This window comes from Heteronotia binoei, chromosome 6 (genome assembly GCF_032191835.1).
Source record: "Heteronotia binoei isolate CCM8104 ecotype False Entrance Well chromosome 6, APGP_CSIRO_Hbin_v1, whole genome shotgun sequence".
NCBI classification, from domain to species: domain Eukaryota; kingdom Metazoa; phylum Chordata; class Lepidosauria; order Squamata; family Gekkonidae; genus Heteronotia; species Heteronotia binoei.
This window is the reverse complement of record NC_083228.1, coordinates 80,018,517-80,044,759: the sequence shown is the minus strand read 5'-3', so window position 1 is coordinate 80,044,759 and position 26,243 is coordinate 80,018,517. Positions and strand designations below refer to the sequence as shown.

The following is a 26,243-nucleotide window of genomic DNA, read 5'->3' as shown; positions in this document are numbered from 1 at the left end:
ATTTGAATATTTATTCCTTGTACTTTGCATTTTTGATAATATGCTGAGGAGGTGACCACATGATAATTCACTCCAAAATTTACAATGGACAAGGTAAAAAAAACAGGAAGTTCTGGAAGCTATGTAATTATGCTGTAACTATGCTCAAACTCAGAAGTTATAGTTATGCTGTAACTATGCTCAAACTCAGAAGTTGCTTAAAGCTGTTGCCCCCAGCCCCAACCTGTGGGGAAGATGGGCAGCTCAAATAGAAGCTCTGCCAGAGCAAAATGTACGTCACACTGCAGCCTTGAGAAGGAAGCAAGACCCATTGCCATGACTGCCTTGAGCTTGGCTCAGCTTCATCACCTTACAGCACAGAGCTTTCCCTGGGACTCTAGAACAGAATGTGATGAGAAAGGAGGGGTGTGCTAGGATGTTTATTATATCTCCCAGTGCTGTGTTTTATAGTATTCTTGAGCAACCTTGGGGCTTTTTGGGGGGTGGGGACAGACTTTGTTTGTAAAGTAGCCAAATTGGAAAGGGCTCATCACCCCAGCACTGCCACTTAGTTTGGATTTGTCTCCTGATTGTACAGGAGGAAGTAACAAACATCTTGGGACACCTGAAGTAGGAGAACACGTTGAGTCAGCCCTGCTCCCTCCTTATTACAGACCAGAACAAGCTTCAGTGTATCATCCTAATCCCTCACCATGACATCAAACCATATTGATATAACTGTGTCAATGCAATTTCCATGACAACAGACTAGCATGTTCCAAATATAGATGTGTAAAAACTTCTGGGAAGGAAGAGAAGCTACAGATAAACAGAAAGGAGAGATAAAACTGCCAGATTCAGACCCCAAGTGAGATAGTATTGTTCTCTTTGTTTATAAAACAATAGCAAACACTGTATCCATGAAGATGTCTGCAAGCCAGGTCATCTCCCCTCCCCCCCCTTTAAGAAGTTTTGAAGCAGAGAATAGTTTAACCATATTTGAAATATACATATAAATTACAATGGAATCTAGCTAACCCATACTTAGTGAACAATCACTGACCATTAGGGAAGCACAACTGTCAATGATGGTTTGAGTAACAGTTTGAGCAAAACCAACTCTTTCCATCTAGTCATCCACAAGGAAAGTACAAAATACAGTCTGAGACCTGTGCTAATGCATGCTGGCACCTGCAGTACATGTTTATCTTCTCCCACAACAAAGTTGTATGAGGAAGGAATCCTGTCAAAATGGCTCTTCCAGTTAGTAGCTACTGCTAAGCTCCAAGCACAGTCCTGTTTTAAAAAAGAGGTGCACACAGCTGAGTAATGTGGAAGGTCAAGATGGTCACGCTTTCAGAATTCCTCTCATGGCCACCATGGCTGAATTGGACCTTTTCTGCATCTCAGCATTGCCACTATTTCCTGGCAAGTAGAATCCCCAGCTGATTGTCTGACTTTGCAGCATCCCTTCCTCAAAAGGGCATTTTTTTCAGGGATTTTTTTTCTTAAATTCAGATTTTGACCCTCCTCGTGTTTTTCAAACTTCCTTTGAAAAGGGACTGTGTGGGCTTGTCATCATGTACTTTGTAACATACTGAACCTCCTCCTCCTCCTTCTTCTTCTTTTTTTTTTTTGCACATATGCAGTAACATTATAACATCATAACACTGTGGGAAAAGGCTGGGTGTACTGTGAGGAACAGCATGGCTGCTGCCACTTTAAAGGTCCCCTGCTCCTCCTTAGTTGACAACTAAGAAAATGGCTGCTGATCCAGTTCCTAACAGTGTTATTCAATAATTATGAAGCACTCTAAATGGAAACACTGTACATGTTGAGTTTCCATGATTACCAAACAGTTATATAATTCACCTGCTTTGGCGGGGAGGGCGGGATATAAATGCGAGGAATAAATAAATATAAATAAATTATTTTAGATGTTTAAAAGGCTGAATTGTCATCAAAAACGCACTGGAAGCTATAGAGGAAGAGAAAGGGGTGGGATAAAGAAATAATACAAGCGTGAGGTGCCAAAACCTACCCACCCACTCTCAAAAAAGGAAAGAAAATGAACTTTTTTGACAGGTAATTACACAGAGAAAGTTACATGAAACCTCAATGACCGTTTGGTCCCAACATTATAACATCTGTATTGTAATGCAATCAACATTACAGTTTTTAAAAATTAGTGGATCGCTCAGGGAACAACTTGAGGGGGGCAGGTGAGTTGGATGCAGGATGAACACACAACATTGATAACAGTAAAGGGGGGGCAGGAAACGATATTCAAAATTGGGGATTCCTCACCAGAAAACTGAGTTTAGATCCAAAGGGGGGAAGGATCACAGAAAAAGTGGATTTGGAAAACATGAGGTAATGGGGCACTAAATTTGTATCTACTCCTGGGGATGCTGAAAGTTGTGCAGTAAGTTTTACAAATGTTGGTAATTTAAGAATGCTGATGTGGAGGTTTGCACTTGCGCAGAAATGGTTTTGCTTTTTAGTTAGTGGGAAAAGAACCCCAAATCCTCAAAGAACTGGTTCACTTTAATTTATCTGCTGTCAAAATCAGATTCGAAATAGCAAGGGTTGAAGGAACATCATTAACCGCCAATGTTACATTAATGTACTCACTAAGAAAAGCATATTATAATTGCTGTCTTATTATATGTATTTGAGTCTTTGCACCTTATGATTTCAGTAATGAATTTAAGTTCATATTTGCATTTAGGGATAAAATGAGAAATTGTCATGGCACATGGACAATTTTTATTCCATTCTTCCTCCAAGAAGTTCAGAGTGAAATATATAGTTCCTCCTTCCTGTTTCATCTTCACAACAAACCTTTGAGGCGGGTTAAGCTGAGAGACAGTGTCTGACCAACATCATGCAGTGAGCTTCATGGCAAACTGGAGATTTGAACCTGGGTCTTCCTACTTGGTCCAACCACAACGTTATACGGACTTTCAATAGATTTCATTTGCACTGGTGATTTTAGTAGCAACAATTGCTTATGAAAGAACAGCAATTAATATTATTTCAAACTGTACTAGGGTTGCCAAGTCCAATTCAAGAAATATCTGAGGACTTTGGGGGTGGAACCAAGAGACATTAGGGCGGAGCCAGGAACAAGGGTGTGACAAGCATAACTGAACTCCAAGAGAGTTCTGGCCATCACATTTAAAGGGACAGCACACCTTTTTACATGTCTTCCTTCCATAGGAAATAATGGATAGGAGCACCTTCTTTTGAGGCTCATAAAATTGGACCCCCAGGTCTAATCGTTTTGAAACTTGGGGGGTACTTTGGGGAGAGGCACTAGATACTATACTGAAAATTTGGTGCCTCTACCTCAAAAAAACAGCTCCCCCAGAGCCCCCGAAACCTCCAGATCAATTTCCCATTATACCCTATGAGAATTGATCTCCACATAGGTAATAATGAAGTGCTCAGCAGACGTTTCCCCCCCCCCTTTTCTGGCGACTCTGAAGCAAGGGGTTGGCCTCTCTACTCACAAGTTGCTGCCAACTTCTTCAAGGTAACACAGACACACCATCCCAAGAGGAAGTCTTTCCAATGGGAGACTGGAGCCTCCGGAGGGGGAAAGTCACATGGTGGCTTTGGGGGCGGGGCTTCCCCCCTGCCACCCCGCTGACTGGTGGCGGGAAGCAACCTGGGAAAGTGGAAGAACCCCCGCTGGGACCTGGGGATTGGCAAGCCTAAACTGTACACAGGTCATGAAAAGGAAACCAAGCAAAACAAATCAATTACTTTGTACTCTATAACTTCCATTAGATTTGGAAATCAAAGTATTTTAAGAGACACAAGAAGATTAGGATACCTCTTTGAACACATGAATGTTGGAGTCACAAAACTGGACGAGTCATTGCTGGAACAGAATGGTTCATTAGCAAGAACCCCAGCTACTGGACCACATATGTATAAACCCTATGTGCACTACATGCTTGATCACAACAAAAATGCTAATGATGAGAAAAGCTGCTTTTTAATACTGAAATTTAAATATAAGTATCGTATGGCCTTTGATATAGTTTGGATTGTGATAAATTACTTCCATAGAGTCCAGTAGGGAAACAATAAACACTTGTATTAAATAAGATTACTACAGTTTTGTTTGTAGTGTGATGAGGTTTAGGGCCACAGGCAGTTCACATAAGGACATCAAGAAATGAGTGTTTCCAAGGGTATCCCATGAATGAAAACTTACGCACAAATACAATGGGTTGTAGCCTATTACCCTAGTGGGATAGTCAAGAAACAGATCAACAAAGCCAGAATGATATCCTGAGAAAATTTGTTAGATGATAGGGTCAAAAGAGGCAATAACAGAATACCACTAGTGGTCACATACAGGTCTCAACTCAAAACAGTTCAACGCAGAATCAATAACTTACAACCTCTACTGGATAAAGACAGTTCTTTCATAAGTACTGGGGGGGTAAGCCTTTTCTTATGCATAGACAGCCATCCATTCTCAAACTCCTCACCCACAATAATACAACATCTAATTTGAACATGGACACTGGTACCAGAGCTTTCAATAAACCCAAATGCCAGCTTTCCTGCCATATACATATTCCCAGACAACTCAACCACTGGACCTAACAACATCTCAAGTGTGTTCACTTGCTCATCTTCCAACATGGTATATGCCATTAAATGACAACAATGCCCTTCAGTTCTCTACATAGGACAAACAGGTCAATTTCTATGCCAAAGGATAAATGGACACAAATCTGACATCAAGAATCACAAGACAGAGAAACTTGTAGGAGAATACTTCAGCCTTCCAGGACATTCAATGGGTGACCTCAAAGTAGTTGGTTTATTGCAAATGAATTTCAGAAACAGACAGGAACAGGAAACTGCTGAATTACAAGTTATTACAAAACTCAGAACAATGGAATCCCCAGGACTTAACAGAGATATCAGCTTCTTATCTCACCATTCATGCAATTTGCAGTATGCTGAGGTTCAGTCACGCCCACATACCCAGGAATCAAACTTTGTTGGTCTTAAAGGTGCCATTGAACTCAAACTTTGTTCTTTTGTTAACTCCTTTATTGTCTTACTTACTGTCTTACCTAATGTGTTATTCCAATCTTACCTATATTTATTGCTCAGTTACTTAGGCATCTTTACTCTTATTAGCTCTTCCTGGCAACTAAGCCCTTTACCTAAACCTCTTTCTGAAGGAGTGTACATACTAAGTCTCTCAGTTCTCACTTGTACCCAGAAGTGAACTTTATTTGACTTCTAGGCGCCACTGGACTCAAACCTCATTCCCACATCTGTTTGTTAAATGTTGTATTTATATTCTAATTTACTGCCATTCACTGATCTTTCTTGCATCCAATCTCAGCTAAAATCACCCAGCACTTGTGCATCTTGATTTTAAGTGGCCCTCCCTGACAGCAACCCCCCACCCCACCTCCTATAAAAAAGGCTTCAGGAAACTGTTTTGATGTATCTGACAAAGTGTGCTTGCACAGGAAAGCTTATTCCATGAATAAAACTGTGTTGGTCTTAAAGATGCCACTGGACTCAAACTCAGACTGGACTCTTCTTCTATTATTCCGTTCAGCTAAATAAGTATACTTCCTCCAGCTAGTAATTTTAAAACATGACCCATAAACCTTGAGATTCCACATAATTTGTCAATCTTTTCCTAAGAACTACAAAAACAGGGGTAATGGTTTCTGAAAATACTTCCTTGTCTACTAGAAAGCTTTTTTACCAGATGAATCTTCCCATTCAGTTAAGAAGGTTAAGAGCTCTTTATTGCTTATTGGGACATTATTTAGGGTGGGTACAAAAAGCAGCTTTTTCATCCTGTGGTTTATGTCATATGTGATTTATATTACTGATCACTATGAGGTACAAAAAGCATAAAATAATCTTAAAACACTGCTTTCTTACAATGTAATCTTGCATCTATCCAAGAGTGGCCCTTTGAGTCTTGCTGTCACTCTCCTCTTTTACCCTAGAGGAATGTCTCCCCCAGAATTCAAAGTGGCACCTTGATTGATAACACTAAATATTTACGAACATATAAAAACACATCTTCATAATCGTGATTTGAAGACATCATGTATTTGGGGTTTCCAAGAAGCTTCAGTTGATTTGCAAGTATTAATTTTGACTGACAACTGACAAACTTGTTAAGCTGCTTGACCTCAACCAAAATCAGGATATTCCCAAGTGATTTCCAGTGCTATTTCTAAATGTATAGGGGAATGCTCAGGGGAATGCATGGTAAAAATCAGGAATAATAACTATACGGTTTAATTTAGTTACAGATATTCCATCCATTTCCACAAAGTACAGCATATAAAAGAGAAACAGACTTCCCCCTGTCCCCAGCCAGCTGGCCGGCCTCCACAGTCACCATGCACCTCTAGAGCTCTCGCAGGTTTAGAAACCTGCAAACAGGTCCGTTTTTAAAATGTGTGCCTTTAAAGTTGAGCAGGAAGCAGGAAACAGGAAGTGCTTCATGGGGAACAGTCAGCAGCAGTTTAGTCAGAGCACAGACCCTCCATTTGTTTTGCTTTTGTTTTCAGAGCAAGTAAAGATGTGGAGGAACCAGACCCAGTAAGCATTTGTGAGAGAGAGAGGGCCCCCCCCCCCCGCTTTAGAAAGCTTTAGAAAGCGGAGGAGGGAGGGAAATGTTTCCTGGACACTCTATTATTCCCTATGGAGAACGATTCCCATAGGGAATAATTGGGAATTGATCCACAGGTATCTGGCGCTCTGGGGGGGGGGGGATGTTCTTTGAGGTAGAGGCACCAAAGTTGCAACATAGCATCTGGTGCCTTTCCTCAACCTCCAAGTTTCAAAAGAATTGGACCGGGGGGGGAAATTCTAGGAGCCCCCAAAGAAGGTGCCCCTATCCTTCATTATTTCTAATGGAGGGAAGGCATTGAAAAGGTGTGCAGTTCCTTTCAATGTGATAGCCAGAACTCCCTTTGGAGTTCAATTGTACTTCTTCCAACCTTGCTCATGACTTCACCCCCAATGTCTCCTGGCCCCACCCCCAAAGTCTCCTGGCTCCACCCCCAAAGTCCCCAGATATTTCTTGAATTGGACTTGGCAACCCTATTCTAAACATTGCAATACTCACGCAAGGTGCTGGTGCTTCACAAATTCTCAGTCTGTCCCTTTACAGTCTGGCCAAATGGCTCTGAATTATCAAAACAAAGGGGAAATGTAGCTTCCTGAATCATTAAAAGAAAGAAAGGATAACGTGGTCTGAGGCTGGGATAGCTACCAGCTCAGATCATTCTATTCATCTCAGGTCATGCTGTGCCTTAAGAGGACACCATGTGCGCTGGAGAAAGTTTCATCCAGAAGGAGCATCTTGAAGAACTATATGCTTTTCATCCTTCTAGCTTAGCACTACACCACTGAAAGAACATGGAATGTGAGAAGTATGAATCCAGGTAAACTCAAAATTGTAAAATGAGAAATGGTACATTTAAACACTGCAATAAAGGAAGTGAGTAAATTGGACTGGATTAGGACATCTGCAGTCAGAAAATTACTGTGTCAAGAAGGTAAAGGTAGTCCCCCTGTTCAAGCATTTACTACTTAGTAATTATTATGACTTGGGAAATGACAGAAGAAATGGAGTTGTCCTAATAGTAAGGTGAGATGTAGCATAAATAGTCATGTGTGTGTGTGAGTTTGTGTGAAACAACTGTCCTGACTGACTGATCAATGCCCAGCCCAAACCCCTGGACCTACAAACCCAAAATTTGGGGAGTGCATTCCTTCCATTATGTCAGTGCTCACTCTGAAGGGATTTTTAGAAATTCCACCCCTAAGGGGGTGAAAAGGGGTAAAATGTGTTTTCTCAATAGGGTAAAGCTTTGCTGTGAGCCTGGCAGGCTGCTGCCTGCTTTCACACCCCTCCCTCTGATTGGTCAGCTGCGGAGCTCTGTGTTCTGAGGTGAAAATCAGTTAACATAGACTGCAGACAGTTGAACAGGTGTCCTGACTGACTCATTAACACCCAACTCAAATCCCTGGACCTAGAAACCCAAAATTCAGGATGTGCATTCCTTCCATGGTTGTCTCGGAAGGAGATAGGGTTGCCAACTCCAGATTGGGAAATTTCTAGAGATTTGAGGGGTGAAGCCTGGAAAGAGTGGGGGTTTGATGAGGGGTGGAACCTCAGGCAGGTACAATGCCATAGACTTCACCCTCCGAACCAGCCACTTCCTCCTGGGGAACCATTGCTGCCATTCTCCAAGTGAGAAAAAAAGCCTGGAGATCACTCAGAATTACAACTGCTCTCCAGATGGCAGAGATTAGTATTCCCTATTACTATGCATGTGAAAGCAGGACAGTGAAGAAAGTGGAAATGTGGTGTTGGAGGAGAGTTTTGCGGACACTATGAACTGCAAAAAAGACGCACAAGTGGGTTCCAAATCAAGCCTGAACTCTTCCTAGAAGCTAAAATGATTACCTAAGGCTGTCATACTTTGGTCACATTAAGAGAAGATAAGACTCACTGGAAAAGACAATAATGCTAGGAAAAGTTGGAGACAGAAGCCAAAGAGAAAGACTCAACATGAGACAGATTAACTCAATAAAGGAAGCCACAGCCCTCAGTTTCCAAGACCTGAGCAAGGCTGGTAATGACAGGATGCTTTGGAGGTCATTAATTCATCAGGTTGCCATAAGGCATCTAACACATACACACACTCTCAGAATAGGAGAATGTCAATAATAACTACCAGTGTTACTACCAAATAGAGTAACACTTTACTAATCCCGCTAACTTCAGTGGATCTAGACACATCTAACTCTGTTTAGGATTGTATTGTATGTTTGCTACAATTAATAGCAACTATTTCCAGCATTTCTATCCAATAATTATTTCCACAGCATTATCTCCCTGATTAATTTCTGAATGCCAACAACCAGGCATACTTACAGTGAAATATTTGGCTCTATAATTCCATTCAGTTTCACGACTGATGGGTTCTCATTTATCCAGAAAGCCACTGCACTTTAATATAAACTGTTGCACAAAAAGATCAAATCTAATTTCTGGCAATAGAAAGAGCCTGATTATTTTAAAGAGAGATGAAGAATTAATAACACCCTTTAATGATCTAGAAAATTGTGAGCTTTTTTCACCTGCAGGCACATACAAAAATGCAAGAAAAAGGGGATTAAGAAATTCATCAGAGTAATTTATCATGATGGAAAAGCTAGATCCCATAGATGCCTTCTAATTTACGATCTGCCAACTCAAGCGTGAAATACAGTGTCTTCATTGGGATATGCTTTGGGGCACCTGCTGGTTTATTCTTGTCTTTGAAAAAATGCCGAATACATCTTTCATCCATTCCCTTCTGTGCTTTCTTTCCAATTTCCTGTAAAGACCTGACCCCAGTGGCATGAGGTCAATGAAACCATGCACTGCAGTCCATGAACAATGCTACCCGCTTCAAGGCACAGTCTAGCCAAAAACAATATAAAGGAAAAAATTCACAGACTAAACAAAAAATCCTCTAGTCACTTCTACTACTCTTTTAAAGCAAAATTGTAAATGTTACCTAATTATCATGAATGATGGAACGCTATTGGTTATTTTCTCAAAAAGCACCAGAATGTTAATCATTCATCTTGCTACCTAAAGGCTCTTTGTGTCTGCATTCAGATATCAATTCTAACCAACATTAAACTGTGAGGTGCAAGTGCATCAATCCTACCTTCTTCCGATCTTCTGCTAAGAATCCTGGTTAGAAACTATAAGTCTGATTTCAAGTGATAATATAGGTACAGGCCTGCATGTGTTTGTCACAGCTAACTGGAGTTAATTTCTAACTGTGGTTCTATGAGAGCTGGAGAGCCAGTTTGGTGTAGCGGTTAAGTGTGCAGACTCTTATCTGCGAGCACCAGGTTTGATTCCCCACTCCTCCACTTGCACCTGCTAGCATGGCCTTGGATCAGCCATAGCTCTGGCAGAGGTTGTCCTTGAAAGGGCAGCTGCTGTGAGAGTCCTCTCAGCCCCACCCACCTCACAGGGTGTCTGTTGTGGGGGAGGAAGGTAAAGGAGATTGTGAGCCGCTCTGAGACTCTTTGGAGTGGAGGGCGGGATTTAAATCCAATATCTTCTTCTTCTTCTTCTTTGCACCAGACAGGATGGAATAAGGAGGGAGGTGTGAGGCACATTCATGGGCCTGGCAGCAAAACAAATCAGAAGTGACATTTGAATGCATCAGCTGGTGTAAGGTTCCCAATCCCTTTGGGGATGGTTTATTTCTCAGGTTCATGATGATGGTCATAGTATTATACCAGGAGTGGCCAACGGTAGCTCTCCAGATGTTTTTTGCCTACAACTCCCAGCAGCCCCAGCCATTGGCCATGCTGGCTGAAGCTGATGGGAGTTGTAGGCAAAAAACATCTGGAGAGCTACCGTTGGCCACCCCTGTATTATACAACCTGAAAAAATAAGACAATGACAATGTACCTAGCAAGCAGTTACATTTGATGTCCTCACAGTATCTATGGTATATAAACCCAAGTAATCTGGAGCATACCTCTCAAAGTACAGAAGTGAGACTGTTCTAAGGTCCCTACTCCAAGCTGCTTGTGGAGCAGAGCACTCCGGCTGATTCAGGCATTCATCTGGGGACCTGAAGAGTTGTCTTTTCCTACAGCAACTTCAATATTTAGAAAAAAATTACTAAATAGTCAACAACAAACACATCAATAAACATCAGTAAAAAACCATTTCTGTAATGTATAATAAACATGAATGTACACACACACTTTATGCTGATGATGTTTGTTTCCATTATTCAGATTCGCAAAGCTACCTGTTATGTAAAACAGATCCTAGAGGCATGTGTTTCCACCACAGGGATGCAGAATTTACACAGCCAGTACAGTTCTCAAGTTGCAAGTCCTCAATGAGGACTTCAGCTTTATTGTATCCCCATAGGTTGCAGCCTGAATACACAGAACCAATTTCAGAAATTTTATATATATCAAGGAAGGCCAAACTGTGGCTCAGAAGCCACGTGGCTCTTTTACACATATTTTGTGGCTCTTGAAACCCCCACTACCCTGTCAGCCAGCTTGGAGAAGGCATTTGTCTCTTTAAATCACTTAGAATCATAGAGTTGAAAGTAGGGTTGCCAAGTCTAACTCAAGATACTTGGGGACTTTGGGGGTGGGACTGGGAGACTTTGGGGGTGGAGCCAGGAGATTTTCCCATTTCCTAACATAAATAAATAAAAATACAGCAGTGCAGTTCCCCTGAATACAGTCTTCCTTCCCTCATCCCCCAGCAGCTCCCCCCCTCTTTCTCTCTCTCACACACACACAAAGCTGCCAAAATAAACACAGTTTGGAAGCACACACATTGTGATCTCACTGGGGCAATTTTCTCACCACGGGAATTGTTGAATACACTCAACCAAGTTCTTTAGACTAACACAGGGAAACCAGAGGTTCTCTCTATTTTGCCATGCAAACAAGTTCTGGAGGGGCTGTAAAAAAATGGAGGGAGGGGACTCCTTCCCTTTCCTTCCTCACAATAGCCACATTGTTCTGCAGGCTCACGCTGTCCCCATTCAGCCTAGCTCCAGAGTTTTAAAGGCACACACACACCTTTCAAAAAACAAGCCCTTCCCAAGTCTTCTAAGCCTTCCAAGGTGGAAAGGCACATGGTGGCTGTGGGGGTGGGGTTTCCCCCCACTGACCAGCGGCGGGAAGGAACCTGCAAAACTAGGGGAACCCCTCCTGGGACCTGGGGAATGGCAAGTCTAGCTGGAAAGGACCTCCAGGATCATCTATTCCAACCCCCTGCACAATGCAGGAAATTCACAAATACCTCCCCAGTGACCCCTGTTCCATGCCCAGAAAATGGCAAAAACTTCCAGAATCCCTTGCCAAACTGACCTGGAGAAAAATTGTTAATTGACCCCGAAGTGATGATCAGCATTTCCCTGGGTGTGTAAGAAAGGGCCATGAGAACTAAGCATTGATGCAACCCTTCCTGCCCTCCTTCTCATAATCTGCCTAATTCACAGAATCAGCATGGCTGTCATATGGCCATCTAGCCTCTGCTAAAAACCTCCAAGGAAGGAGAGTCCACCTCCTCTTGAGGAAGCCTGTTCCACTGAAGAACTGCTTTGTCAGGAAGTTTTTCCTAATATTTAGCCAGAAACTCGTTTGATTTAATTTCAACTCGTTCGTTCTGGTCTGTCCTTCTAGGGCAGCAGAAAACAATTCTGCACCATCCACTATATGACAGCCCTTCAAGGACTTGATTATGATCATAAGAGTTGTCTCCTCTCCAGGCTAAACATACCTAGCTCTTTCAATCTTTCCTTGCAGGACTTGGTCTCCAGACCCCTCACCATCTTCACTGCCTTCCTCTGGACCCATTCCAGCTTGTTTATATCCTTCTTAAAATGTGGTGCCCAAAACTGAACACAATACTCCAGGTGAGGTCTAACCAGAGCAGAGTAAAACAAAACCATCACTTTGCATGATCTGGACACACTACACTTCTGTTCAGGGCTTTTATGGTAGAAAAGGCCCAGCAGAAACTCATTTGTATATTAGGTCACACCCCCTGATGCCAAGCCAGCCAGAACTGTGTTCCTGTGCGTTCCTGCTCAAAAAAAGCCCTGCTTCTGTTGATGCAGCCCAAAACTGAATTTGCCTTTTTAGCCACTGCATCACATTGCTGACTCATGTTCAGTGTATGATCCACTAAGATTCCTAGATCCTTTTTACACATGCTACTTCCAAGACAAGTCTTCCTCATTCTATAATTATGCAAGCTAATCCAACCAGCAGTTTGGAGACTGAATTTAAAGTTAAAGTTGTTTTCTTTCCACCTCTCCCTCCCCCCATCGATTTTCCTTCCTTCCTTCCCTCCTTCCTTCCTTCCTGCCTGCCTGCCTGCCTTCCTGTCTTGTGGCTATCAAACATCTAATAGTTATTCTACATGGCTCTTATGTTAAGCAATTTTTGGCCACCCCTGATATGTATGTATAAGCAGTCACTATAAGTAGGAGTGTCATAAAGCTGAGCAACAATTAACTATCAACTTCTTATCAAAAGGGAAAAAACAAGTATTAAAATGGAATTCTATGTTCTATATCTTAAGTATAACCCTCTTATGTTAAAAAGACAGGGAGACCAATGTAAAAGTTTCTAGCTATGTTGTTCTAGCTCTTTTGATACTCTTTTACCTTTCCCCATCATTCCCTTCAGAAGTCACATACACATACTCCTCTCCTCACATCCTCTGTGTCTCCAAAAGTCCCTAAAATGTCTCCCTCTTCCAGAAACACTCTTTAAAAAAAATCCTCTGAAGCGACTCTTCTGTGACTGTGGCAAATTACCCAAAAAGAAAAAGAAAAAACCAAGAAGTTTCTGGTAACTTCTATTTAAACTGTAAGACTCTAGCTGTCACTATTGCTCATGTGCAGCTTGTCATATCCAGCCAACCTTTTGTCCAACTGGGCTGTATCTAATAGCGTATGAACCAACATCAGCTAATTAGCAGCCTGGAATTTGGAAGGGACTGAGAAAGAAGGAGGGAAATGCTTCTTTAACTTTTTGATTGTTTGGCAGGGTGGTTTCTTGTTAGCCTCTGAGAATTCACAGAGTGATAATTCAACTTTTATCTTTCTACAGATACTTGGTCTCATTTCTTTAACGTGTGTGCAATACAATGTCACAGTCTTTCTCTTTCCTAACTCCTCCTCATAACACATTGCCATCAAGAGTTATCATCAACAGGTGTCTACTTGTCTCCTCAAAGGTGCCACTCACAGCCCTATAAGGGAGTTCCAGTTATAAGAGTTGCCTTACACAGCAGAAAGGGAGGTATAAATTTTGTAAAATGAAAAAAAAATACAACATGATTCTTATATATAAGAAAATGTTTTATCGTAATAGACATTCTTCCTCCCAGCTTGTTTGAAGATAATCCGTGATCTGAATGCATCTTGGAGTACAACCTCAGCTATCAAGATTGTCTTTCAACATGGGATAGCAGGCTAGGTCTACCAAATATTTCCACAAGTAGTATAGACACCAATAGAACTCATTCCAATAGCCATCCAAAGCAAATGAAACTTGCCTTGAAAGGCAATGAAGATTAAATTCATGCAATCTACCCTAGGAAATGAAAAGATCTAAGATCTTCTAGTCCAGGGGTGGCCAAACTTGGTTAATATAAGAGCCACATAGAATAAATGTAAGATGTTTGAGAGTTGCAAGACATGAATGTCAGATGTTGGAGGGAGGGAGGGAGGGAGGGAGGGAGGGAAGGAAGGAAGGAAGGAAGGAAGGAAGGAAGGAAGGAAGGAAGGAAGGAAGGAAGGAAGGAAGGAAGGAAGGAAGGAAGGAAGGAAGGAAGGAAGGAAGGAAGGAAGGAAGGAAGGAAGGAAACAGATGGGAGGAGGGAAGGAGAGGTGGAAAGAAAGCAACTTTAAATGCATTCTCCAAGCCTCTGGCTGGCTTGGTTTGAAGAAGTGATTTTAAGAGGCAAATGCCTTCTCCCAGCTTGCCAACAGGGCAGTGGGAGCTTTGAGAGCCATGCAATATGAACTACATGTGGCTCCCGAGCCACAGTTTGGTCACCCCCGTTCTAGTTTCTCTTTACCCAATTCATATTTTATTTATTTGTCCACTACTTTTCTCCAAAGTGGGGATCCAAAACAGCTTACAACATTATGTGCCCCTCTCCTATTCTGTTCTCACAATAATAACGCTGTATGGAAGTTTAGACTGAGAGAAAGTGACTGGTTGTCCATTGCAACTCAGCAGAATAGAGATCTGAACCTGAATGTCCCATATCTAGTCCAACACTATTGCAACACAGGGACAACTATTGCAACACAGGAATAAAACTCAGATAGCTTTACATTCTTGCTGTAGAAAGCAATTATATCCATGTCTGTTTTCAAGGTTGATGTTCACCAGAACAGATACTGCACTCAGTTTTAGTCAAAAGACTCCAGCGGAACCAACAGTCAGACCCCCTTCCCTCATGCTGGTGATACACATCCAGAGGAGAGCTCCCCTCCTCCCAGTTACTAATTGCCATCAGCAAGGCCAAAGGGAGACAAAACTGCAGCCATGACTCCTTCCTCTATAGCTGGCTTTTCTAAAATTTAATTTTAGTTGTTATTTGTAATAGTTTTTAATTCCTGTAAGCTGCTTTGAAGGTTATTTTTTTTTTGGTTGAAAAATGGGGTAAAGTATCTTGTGAAGTTTTAAAAATGTAGACAAATGAATTGCTTTCTGTGTTTGTTATGTATATGAATCTGTGTGTACCAAATGATGTTACTGCCTGGCTCATTGGAGCCTGACGGACTGAGCTTGGGGACTTAGGAACAATGGACAGTAGGATCCAAATCCCAAACGCCTTGCTTCAATCACAGGCCCCTTGCTGGTTTGAATGACCAAATAATGTGCTAGCACAGGAACCCAGTGTTGTATATAGTTGGCCCAGTGGGCCCCATTCTCCAGCTCAGTTAGTGCAGCCACCAACATGCTGTACTCAATAAAGAGCTTGTTATCAGTACCACCTCGCCTCTTCAATGCCTATATTATAATGTTCATTATTTTTTCACCTGCCTATTTACTCTTAGGACCTGAACTTGACCATCTGCCTTATTTTTCTGAAGGTAAAATGCCAGATACAGTAAATGAACAATGTGGTTAAAAACACAGCATGTTTATTATCATACTGGTCATGTTTCCAGTGGTTCCTCATAATGTTGGTAGAAATATCAATTCTGCTTCGACATTTTCCCACTGTATTGAAAAAGTTTCATAAAACAAATTTTAAGGTGCATGTAAAAATCTGATGCAAATGTTTTTCTCAAAATATTCAAACATATAAACAACTCCATCCAATTATATGGAACTGGCTCACCAATCACATGGCATTCGTTCAGATGTTATAAACAATGAGTTCCTTTTGGATACTGAGAACTTTGAGGATTAACAGCTTAGTCTATTTAACACAAACTAGAAAGATCTGACACCAGATTCCTCAAGGACTGTGATCTTTTAAGAAAAACAGATCTATCATCAAGAGTTCTTCCTCTCACAACAGCAGAGTTCAGACCTAACAGAAACTGTTCTAAGCTTTCTCACTTTGGAAACAGGAATGCCATGGGTTCCGTGGCATGTTCCAGTGCAAGGATGGCAAGGAGGGGAACTAATTGCCACTAATAGTGAAATGAGGTGTAGGGAACATCATTATGCTTGAAGTCACAAGATGATAGATGTTGCATTTCCTCAACACTGTATGAACAGGTCCCTGATCTCAGCCAATAAAAAGTTATGATAAAAAGTGCTCTGAATGTATAAAGGTCATTAAAACTTTACCAACAGAGTAAACAGGCTCTTTCAACAGCCAGATTTTGCTCCAAGACATAGCAGAAAGTTACAGTCACATCCAAAAATCTCTGTGTAAGCACAGGATGCACCTTGACTGCAATGTAGATGTTCCATATTGTTTCCATGGGCTATCATACTTTCTTAAATAGCTTTCTATCATATCATACACATATAATGACAAGGGAGGAAAGGAAATTGGTTTCTAACTTATTAAACTCTAGGACGGTTTTTCCTAAATCTAAATATCTTTACATCTTATATGATACACATCATTTCCGTGGTGACACTATGCCTCCTGGCCTGGAGCATAATAGACCATCCAGTAAGTTAACCTGTGCAGTGCTAAAAGAGAACCATCATACTTTCTATACAAAACTGTGAAATAGCAACAGAAGGTTTGCACAGAAGGGAGGAGGGGAGAGAGTTACTTTCAAGGAGCTCTTAATTTATAACTAGGTAAACTAAGCCTTCAACTCAATCCAGTCTCTTCAGCAGAAAACCCGCTGGGAAATTACTGTCCCCTATTACGCCTGGGAGGCCCCTTACCAAAACTAATCTCAGAGAAAAACTTTGTTATTACAGAGCAAACAGTAAAACAGATTAATAACAGCAATCAAAAACCTACCACAAGAAATAAAATCTTTAGCTGGTAATAAAAAATTATATAACAGTGCAAAATTCTTCCAACTAAATTATTGTCACGGACAATACCTCAGCAATTAAGTCACATTAAATGAATGGCAAATGTAGCTGAGACTGAGCCACACTGGATAAAAATAATGAAAAAGACACTTCTCAAACAAGACAAATCTAAAGCAGGCTGCCTCCTCAATGGTATTTCATGTCAGCCTTCCAGTAAGACCAGCCATCGTGTGCAGATTTTACAGCAACTTTGCAACTAGCTGTTGAGAGCACAAGCAGTGTTTTCAACACCTGAAAATCCTCAGTTCTGAACTCTAATTCCTGAATCTGCCACTTTTGCTTCTGTTACCGGCTTGGACACCAAGGTATGGCACAAGGCGCAGATGTCAATCTTTTATTATTATTATTATGATTTACATTTTTATTATTTCCATTCAATCCCTATGCTGCTTATTCACAAAGGAAAGAAATGCTCTTATTTCTCCAAATGTTATCTGCCAAGGTCAGTGCAATAGCAACAAGAGCAATAATTTTGCTTTCCTTACCAGAAGCTGAATGCAGACTCTCCAAGCTCCAGTACCTGGAAAGGACACCTCTCATCCCACCTCCACCACACACCACTCCGCTGCTATCTGAATCCGAACCTGGGGACAGCCCAGAGCTGCCACTGCTACTGCAGTTTTCCCCACTGTGTGCACCCCCAGACTCGCAGCTGGAGCATTGCTGGGTCCTCATGCAGACAGGCAGAAGGGAGAGCCAGGAGGCTCTGCTGTTCTGGAGAAAGAGAGAGTCGGAGTACCCTGTGACTACTCCCAGGGCAGCAGCACCAGGCAGGTCCTGATGTCTGAGGGCTGTGTAGAATTCCTCTCTCCTTAGCTGCCAGTTGCCTGCACGATGCAACCTGACATCATAGGGGTCCGCCAGGGAGGTTCCCTTCATTGCTACTGAAAGAGCCTCAGCTACAGTTTGCAGAAGCAGGTTTGCTGTCTAAGCTGATTCCATGGAATTAAACAAGCCAATGGCAGAATGGAGAGCTTACTTCCAAAATGTCAAATAAAGGGGGGGGGGGATCACCATAGAAGAATGGTGTTCTTTTTAAAAAGGCTCTAATGAGATCAATCTTTTGCTCCTTGTTTCCCTGCCAGTGAAAAAGACCAAAGGCTGCAATACTATTTGAGTAGGGTCAATTGAATAAAGGGATTTACCTCTGAGTAAACATGAAACAAACTGTTCCCACAGCATGGCTGTTATCTGAACAATTTTTACTAGAAAAGAATAATAAAAATCAATCCCAGAGAAGAGAACTGCATGTCTAGAATAAATAATATGAGTATTGATACCAGGCAATATCAATTTTTTGCAGTACATACATGAATAGGAGATGTTTTCTGGATAATTGTTCAAAAGGCTTCCCTCTGAAGGAGTTTGTAGTCAAGAAATTTCCTGTGATCTTGATTTGTGCCTAGCCAGGGTGGTGTAGTATTTATAATGTTGGACTAGGATCTGGGAGGTGCAGATTTGAAACGGAGGCTTCCTTCATAACCGTGGGCCAGTCACACACGCTCAGCGTAATCTATGAACAGGCTTTGGCAGTTGTGCAGACCTGTTGTTTAAATGGGGCAAAATACCAGGATCCAAGTGCGATTGGTGCAGTCCACCAATCTATTCCCCATCTTTCAGAGGAATGTGAGCATTGTGCTCCCCAGGGAGATGAGATGGAGGTCCTTGTACTCTCCCCAGCTGTGACTGAGTGGATTGAAAATTTAGATATTAATATTTAGGGGATTGCCCAATCTGTCAGCATACCCATTGTATCTACTTGGTTACGTATTTCATATTATTATATGCTTCCTGTGTGTAAGTCTGTCATATGATAAATAAGTTTAACCTACCTCACAGGGTTGTCATGATGATAAAGAGGAGAAGAACAATGTACGGTAAGCTACTTTGGGCCCCCATCAGGGAGACAGGGTATAAAAGAAGTAAATACTATTAGTAAAATTAAAAGTGAGAAAAATATTTTTAGGGAAAGGGATACAAGAAGGTTCAGGGTTTCATGTACTAAAGGCACAGTTTCCTATGTGAAGACTCCAGCACCCATTTACTACATTTACTACTGTTGTCAACTTTTTCTAGGATGGCTCCTGTGCCTCTGACACTTCAGCTGGAGAAACTCCTCCTGTAATTCTGCCTTCATGCTGAGAAAAGATTAAGCTGCCTTGCAGGCACCTATTAAAGACACTGGAATGCTGCCAAGAGATAGTTGGCAGCCTTCAGATTTGCTAAATTCCCCTCTGACATGTTTCACGTTTCTATTATCTTTTCAGAATTACATAGATAAAAAAGAGAAAATAAAAGCCAGGAATATTGTCTTTCTGATAGAGCCGAGACAATTCCATTCATAATAATCATTCTAAGCAACAGGTTCCAGGATTATGAAAGCTTTCTTCAAACCCCTGATAGGAAAAGGTAAACATCTCACTTAAACATCCATTTTGTTTCAATGGTATAAAAAAACCAACTGTTTTGCCTTGCAGTAATCTGTCACTGTTCTCAGTGAAATAAAGATAGTACAACTGCATTCACTTAGGAAAGAATTCAGTTGTTTAAGAAGGGATAAGCTCAAAGCAATGAGACTTTGCAGATATTTTCAGTATCAACAGCTTCTCCTGTGGGGCCCAAAAAAGGAAGACACACGACTGTCAGGCATAAGCGAGGCACAACACAGAACGGTTACAGGCGGCAGGCCTGGAATGTTGAGAGAGACACCTGTTTCCCATCAATACAAGCAGATTTATTTCATCCGGATGTTCTTTTTCACATCACAGTAAATCAGAATCTGGTAGTGTGATGGAAGCCTCCACCAGACTTAAACATGAGCAGAGTCGGGTAGTATTTCCAGTAGACAAAAGGAATCTCCCTCCAACAGCTTCCCCTCCCTTTGCTGATGAGCAGCATCAGTCAGAGAACTTCAGACATGCTCGGTGAGGCTCTCTGTCACTTTTAACACTTGCTATTCTCATTCACACTCAATGGACATTATTATCCCTCCCCCTCTCTTTGTATAGAAACATCTTGGAGAACCTGAAAGCATGCACACTATTTTGTGAAATTCTGGTTGGTTCTAATAAAAGGGCTGTCTCCTTCCCTATGTCCCACGGTAGCCAGGCAGCCATCTGTTGGCCATCCCACCACTTAGGGTGGCCTGTCTGGCACCAAGCAGAGCGTGGCCCTTTCCCATTGTGGCTCTGGCTCTCTGGAATGGACTATCTGAAGTGGTGAAAAGGAGCCCCTCCTTGGAGGCACTGCAAGTCCTTCCTGTTTGCCAGAGTATTTAAGGGGGGGGGGGTCTCAGCAGCAATAATCTTCTGGGGGGGGGAGAAGGGGGAGCAATTTGGGGCTGGTTGTTTTATATTTGACTTTAGTTGAGAATGTTTTAAATATTATTGTAAGCCACCTTGGACCAATGTTTTAATAAAATAAGTAACAATAAAATAATAAAAGGTATTATTACTGCTGTTTATTAAATGTATAGACCACCCTCACCCAACGGCTCAGGGCGGTGCACAACACTCAGTAAATAGATATTATTAACCAATCAATAATGAAATTCTATTTAAAAAACTGACATTTCAACAGCTAATACAACAATATAAATTAAAATTTGTTCAGATGGCATTAACTACCAATTTATACCCTTCTCCTAGAGGAGACAGTGGAGAAAAGGAAGCCAGGCTCAATGACAAAATGTTGCTATCCACAACCATAGGCCTGGTGAAACACCTCTGTCTTACAGGCTCTTCAGAACTGGACCAAGTCCCACAGGGCACAAATGTCACTAGACAGAGAATGCCACCAGGCTGATGCCAGGGCTAAGAAGGCACTGGCTCTGGCTGAGAACAGCCGGATCTTTTTTAGGCCAGGTATCACAAGGATTGCTCCCTAGAGAGGAGCGGAGAGTATACCAAGAGAAGCAGTCCCACAGGTACATTGGCCCCAGACCGTTTAGAGCCTTAAAGGTTACCAGAACCTTGAACCTGATCCAGTATTCAACCTGGAGCCAGTGCAGCTAGCAAAGCATTGGTTGGATATGTGTTGTCAAAGGGATCCCTGTAAGGTCCCAGGCCACTGCATTCTGGTCCAGTTGTAATTTCTGGGTCAGCCTCAAGGGTATCCCTGTGTAGAGTGAGTTATGGTAGTCTAACCTGGATGTAAGCCACTAGATCAGGGCAAGACAGGAAGGGGAATAGTTGCCTGATCTGACATAGTTGAAAAAACACCAGTCTGGTAACATTTTCAATCTGGACCTCCATCGACAAGCAGGCATCCAGAATCATACCCTGGTCAGCATTGGTGTTAAAAGTGCACCGTCAAGAGCCAGGAGGTGACATCCCATTCCTGCATCTCCCCTACCCAGCCACAGAACTTCCATCTTTGATGGATTCAGTCTCAGTCTCAAGCATGGCCTTCAGCCCCTCAGCCAGAATAGACTGGATGGTATCTGCCAGCTGTCTATCAACCAATATAGCGGAGTGTCATCAGTATACTTATGGCAACCCAGGCCAAAACCCATGCTAGCTGGGTGAGGGGCCGCATATAGATGTTGAATAACATTGGACAGATGGACCCCACACACCAAAGGGTGGCAGGATGATGCCCTCTTTCCTAATGCCACTCTCTGTCCCCAATCTTGAAGGAATGAGGTAAGCCACTTCAAGGCCTCCCCATGAATTCCAGCATTGGCAAGGTCAATGGCCCACATCAATCCAGCTGTCTGTAGAGATCATCTGTGAGGACAGCATATGCTTTGGGATTTTACGCAGCATATGCTTTAGGATTTTTCTTTCAACCAGTGTTACTACCTGCTTTGTCTGTCTGTCTGGAAAATTACTAAATTTAGCCACCTTCAACTGCAGGAAGATGATCTGAGATAAAACTCTGCTTACAATCATTTGTTGCACTAGATAAAAATCAGCCAGCCTGGGTCCCTCTTTAACTAACACACTATCAAAATTAATCTACAGCTTTATTACTATAATGACTATCACATTTTCCCTCTGCTATTCAGGACCTGTTCACTGCTAGAGTCACTAGCCTTAAAGACTAATTTTTATATTTTCCAGTGGAGGCCACTATCACTTCCTTCTGCTATGTGCAACTTGATATCAGCTCCACCCCTAATCTCATGAAGTCTGCAGCGCATCCTGCACAAAAAGAATACAAGAGAGCTTTACATCATGGCATAAATATAACATCTCTCCCCACCCCCCACCCCAATTCCTATCCATTTCTAAAACACTGGATTCTGAGAGAACTCAAAAGCAGGCACATTGTTTCATGATGTCTTGGTTAATCCTAATAAAATATTGGGGGGGGGGGTGTTTCTTGGCTTTTTCTTCAGACCAACAAAGTAAAGTTGCCAGGTCTGACTCAAGAAATATCTGTTGACCAGAAGACTTTGTGGGTGGAGCCACCTTCTTTTGGGGCTCAGAGAATTAGAACCCCTGGTCCAATGTTTTTGAAACATGTGGGGAAGGGTGTTTTGAAGAGAGGCACCAGATGCTATGCTGAAAATTTGGTGCTGCTACCTCAAAAAACAGCCCCCCACAAGCTCCAGATACCCATGGATCAATTTCCCATTATACCCTATGGGAATCAGTCTCCGTAGAGTATAATGGAGTGCCCAGGAGACATTTCCCTCCCCCCCCATCTTTCTGATGACCCTGAAGAGGGGGGAGGGCCTCCAAACCAGGGGATCCCCTGCCTCCAACTGGGGATTGGCAACTCTACTGACAGTGGAGTTTGAGGTACCATTGGCTCAGGATAAAACTGAGGACCCAGCCACTCAGCTGACTTACCTGGAGTTCCTACTGTGTTCTGACTGAAGAAGCTCCAAGCAGTTCTGGGACAGCTCAATTTGGCCTGTAGGGTGGTGTCACCAGCTCAGGCCTTTTGTGCTGATCTTGCAAAATCCAGTGCAGGGGTTACCTCTCAACACCATCACATTAGGATCACATGTGGCATGAAGTTTGGCTCACCTTCCTGTCAACCTTTAATGGGGTTTCCGTATGACAGTCACCTTCTAACTTGGGCCATTCCTTGCAGGTGCACTCTGACATTGCAGGTAGTCTGGGTGTTGTGAACCAGCCATGGGTTAGTGACAGTTAAGACTCCTGAGAAGAGGACAGTGAAGACTCCTCAGAGGACAATGAAGACTCCTCAGAGAGGGGCTTAGTTTGACTATCCAGCAGCAAACAGCAGTAGAGCAATAGGGGGGTGAGATTCAGGCATTCCCTGACCCACAGCTGAGAGTGGATGTATAGCTGCCTCAGGCCTCCAGCTCTGATCTGGTAGCCAAAGATCCAACCAGCTGTTCCCACTTCTCCAGGGTCTCTCAGTTCTCACTTATACCCAGAACTGAACTTTGTTGGTCTTGGAAGTACCACTGGACTAGGCTTGCCAATCCTCAGGTCCCAGTGGGGGTTCTTCCACTTTCCCAGGCTCCTTCCCGCCCCCAGTCAGCTGGCCAGCAGAGGGAAGCCCCGCCCCCAGAGGACCATGTGCCTTTCCACCTCCAGTCTCCGATTGAAAGGCTTCCTCTTGGGATGGTGTGTCTGTGTTACTTTGAAGAAGTTGGCAGCAACTCATGAGTAGAGAGGCCAATCCCTCACTTCAGAGTCGCCAGAAACGGGGTGGGGGGAGGGAAAGGGGAGGGAAATGTTTGCTGAGCACTTCATTATTCCCTATGTGGAGATCGATTCTCATCGAGTATAATGGGGAATTGATCTGGAAGTTTCGGGGGCTCTGGGAGAGCTGTTTTTTTGAGGTAGAGGCACCAAATTTTCAGTATAGTATCTAGTGCCTCTCCCCAAAATACCCTTCAAGTTTCAAAATGATTGGACCAGGGGGTCCAATTCTATGAACCCCAAAAGAAGGTGCCCCTATCCTTCATTATTTCCTATGGAAGGAAGACATTTAAAAAGGTGTGCTGTCCCTTTAAATGTGATGGCCAGAACTCCCTTGGAGTTCAATTATGCTTGTCACACCCTGGCTCCGCCCCAATGTCTCCAGGCTCCACCCCCAAAGTCCTCAGATATTTCTTGAATTGGACTTGCATCCCTACACTGGACTCAAACTTAGTTGTCACATCTGTTTGTATGTTAATTTGCTGCCATTCAATGGTCTTACCAATTGTTTTAATCCAGTCTCAGCTATAGTTATTGCCCAGTTACTTATGCATCTTGACTCTAACTTGCCCTTCCTGGCAACTAACTCCCCCCAACCTCTCTCTATATACAGCCAAGGCTTGAGGAAACCTGTTTCAATGTATCTGAAGAAGAATGCATGCACACAAAAGATTATTCCCAGAATTAATTTTTGTTAGTGAAATATTGTTCACTGTATTATTGGTCATTCCAGAGTGGCAAGATTCAAGTCACAAAAAGCCCATGCCTCAAAAGTTTGCATACAGTATTTAAAACATTCGTGATCCACTTAAAGGTGTTTCTCTCCACTTCTTTCTCTGGAGCTTTGTTACCAGCCCTTCTGCTGATAAAAAGGATGTAGCTCTTTTGTGATGGATCTGGGCCATCTTGTGAGCATTTGACAAATGAGAGTCCTTCAACACACCAAATTGCTTATTAATGTTAGAGACCTCGGAAAGATGTCATTTTCCACAGAGACAAATTTATTCGTAATGAACCAGGACAGCAGAAGCCTAACCTTAGCTGTAGAGAGAGTACTCCTCTTAGTACCATTGCTCCTGAGGGTTGCTTCATATTGCTGCTTTGACACAGGCAGCCTTCCCTTCTTTGGGGGAAACTTGAAGGAAAACAGGCATATTGTTCCACTTTCTCACAGCAGAAGACAGGGAAAACACAGGCATTTTTTTGAGACTCTGAAAGGGCTGGGAAAGCTAATGAGAGCTATGAAGAGGTCCTGGAGGATGCTAAGGCCAGGGATGCCTGTGGGCAAGTTGGGCAGGCAACAGCAAACCAAGCATCTAGGTAAAATGAAGAATCAGAGAGAGGAAAATGGCCTGGGGTGGGAACACAAGGATAAGGAGCGTGCATATCAATACATGCACATTGTGCATGGGAAAGCATGTATGTATAAGTATGCATGCATGAGTGTTTATACATACATCTGGAAGCCTGCGTACATGGAACAATAGACTTTGGGTATCTATGTGTAAAATCTGGATTCAATTGGTGTGAAGATTGTAATGCGTGCAATTATATGTATCTATAACATGTATGTGTATGATCTGGATGTGCATCATGGTTACCTGAAGGATTGCCTCCTCTTATACAATCCAACCTATTCACTGAGGTTATCTACCCAGTTATCTATCTCAAGTTGCCTCCATCTCCACTCCATCCAGAGATCTCTGGAACACTTTATATGGTGGCACATGACTGCAGAATAGCCTTCCTGAAGGGACTCATCTGGCACCATCATGTTTTATCCACTGTTATGGATATGATTTTTCCCCATGGTTATTGAGCATTTTGATTATTTTATGTTATCTGTATTCTGTGATGCATAGGTTTTCAAGCTGGAATTTATCTCTTTTAATTTACTGTTATTTACATGGTATTTTTCTTTTATTTAATTAATGTTTAGTTCTTTGAATCCTTTTTGGGCAAGAATGGACAAACATTTGAAATAACAAATAAATATGTTCAAATACTAGCAAAAAGAAGTTGCAAGAAACTGAAACAAAACCATCATAATGGGTACAATATCTTGAAGTGTACACAAAAGTGATACAGATCATTTGAAAGTCCAGATAAAAACTTGACTTTGGCCGTTTTCCCACTTACCTTACCCCGGAGCGACGTCCCTCTTCACCGCGCTGCGTCTGCGCGGATTTCGCACAAACTGCTGCCCAGCACCAGGAAGAGCCGCGTAGTCCCGGGGCTTTTGCGTCGCAAATGTAAACCTGCTTTTTGGCGGTTTACATTTGCGACGCAAAAGCCCCGGGACTACGCGGCTCTTCCTGGTGCTGCGCAGCAGTTTGTGCGAAATCCGCGCAGACGCAGCGCGGTGAAGAGGGACGTCGCTCCGGGGTAAGGTAAGTGGGAAAACGGCCTTTGTTAGCATTCAGGTTTGTGTTTTATAAAACTAAATGCTCTTAAACAGCTCTGTTGGCTCCCCCCCAAACCCCACCCCCACATTTCTCTTACATTTGAAAATTTATCTGTCTG

The 26,243-nt window shown here is 42.5% G+C and overlaps 2 protein-coding genes across 3 annotated transcripts in view; both read right to left on the bottom strand.

Moving 5' to 3' along the window:
* Nucleotides 1–26,243, bottom strand: part of PARL (presenilin associated rhomboid like) — a 530,597-nt gene that overhangs the window by 149,052 nt on the left and 355,302 nt on the right. The gene's annotated exons all lie outside the window — the stretch shown is intronic.
* ARHGEF4 (Rho guanine nucleotide exchange factor 4) overlaps nt 1–26,243 on the bottom strand; it is a 179,050-nt gene that overhangs the window by 132,624 nt on the left and 20,183 nt on the right. Inside the window, exon 1 of one of the 2 annotated variants that reach the window (XM_060241900.1) lies at nt 17,580–18,036. The exons of the other annotated variant lie outside the window; for it this stretch is intronic. Within the exon in view, the coding sequence (XP_060097883.1) occupies nt 17,580–17,973 (394 nt within the window). The 5' untranslated portion in view covers nt 17,974–18,036. Of the gene's footprint in view, nt 1–17,579; nt 18,037–26,243 lie in introns of those variants that run through there. 2 annotated transcript variants of the gene reach the window in all.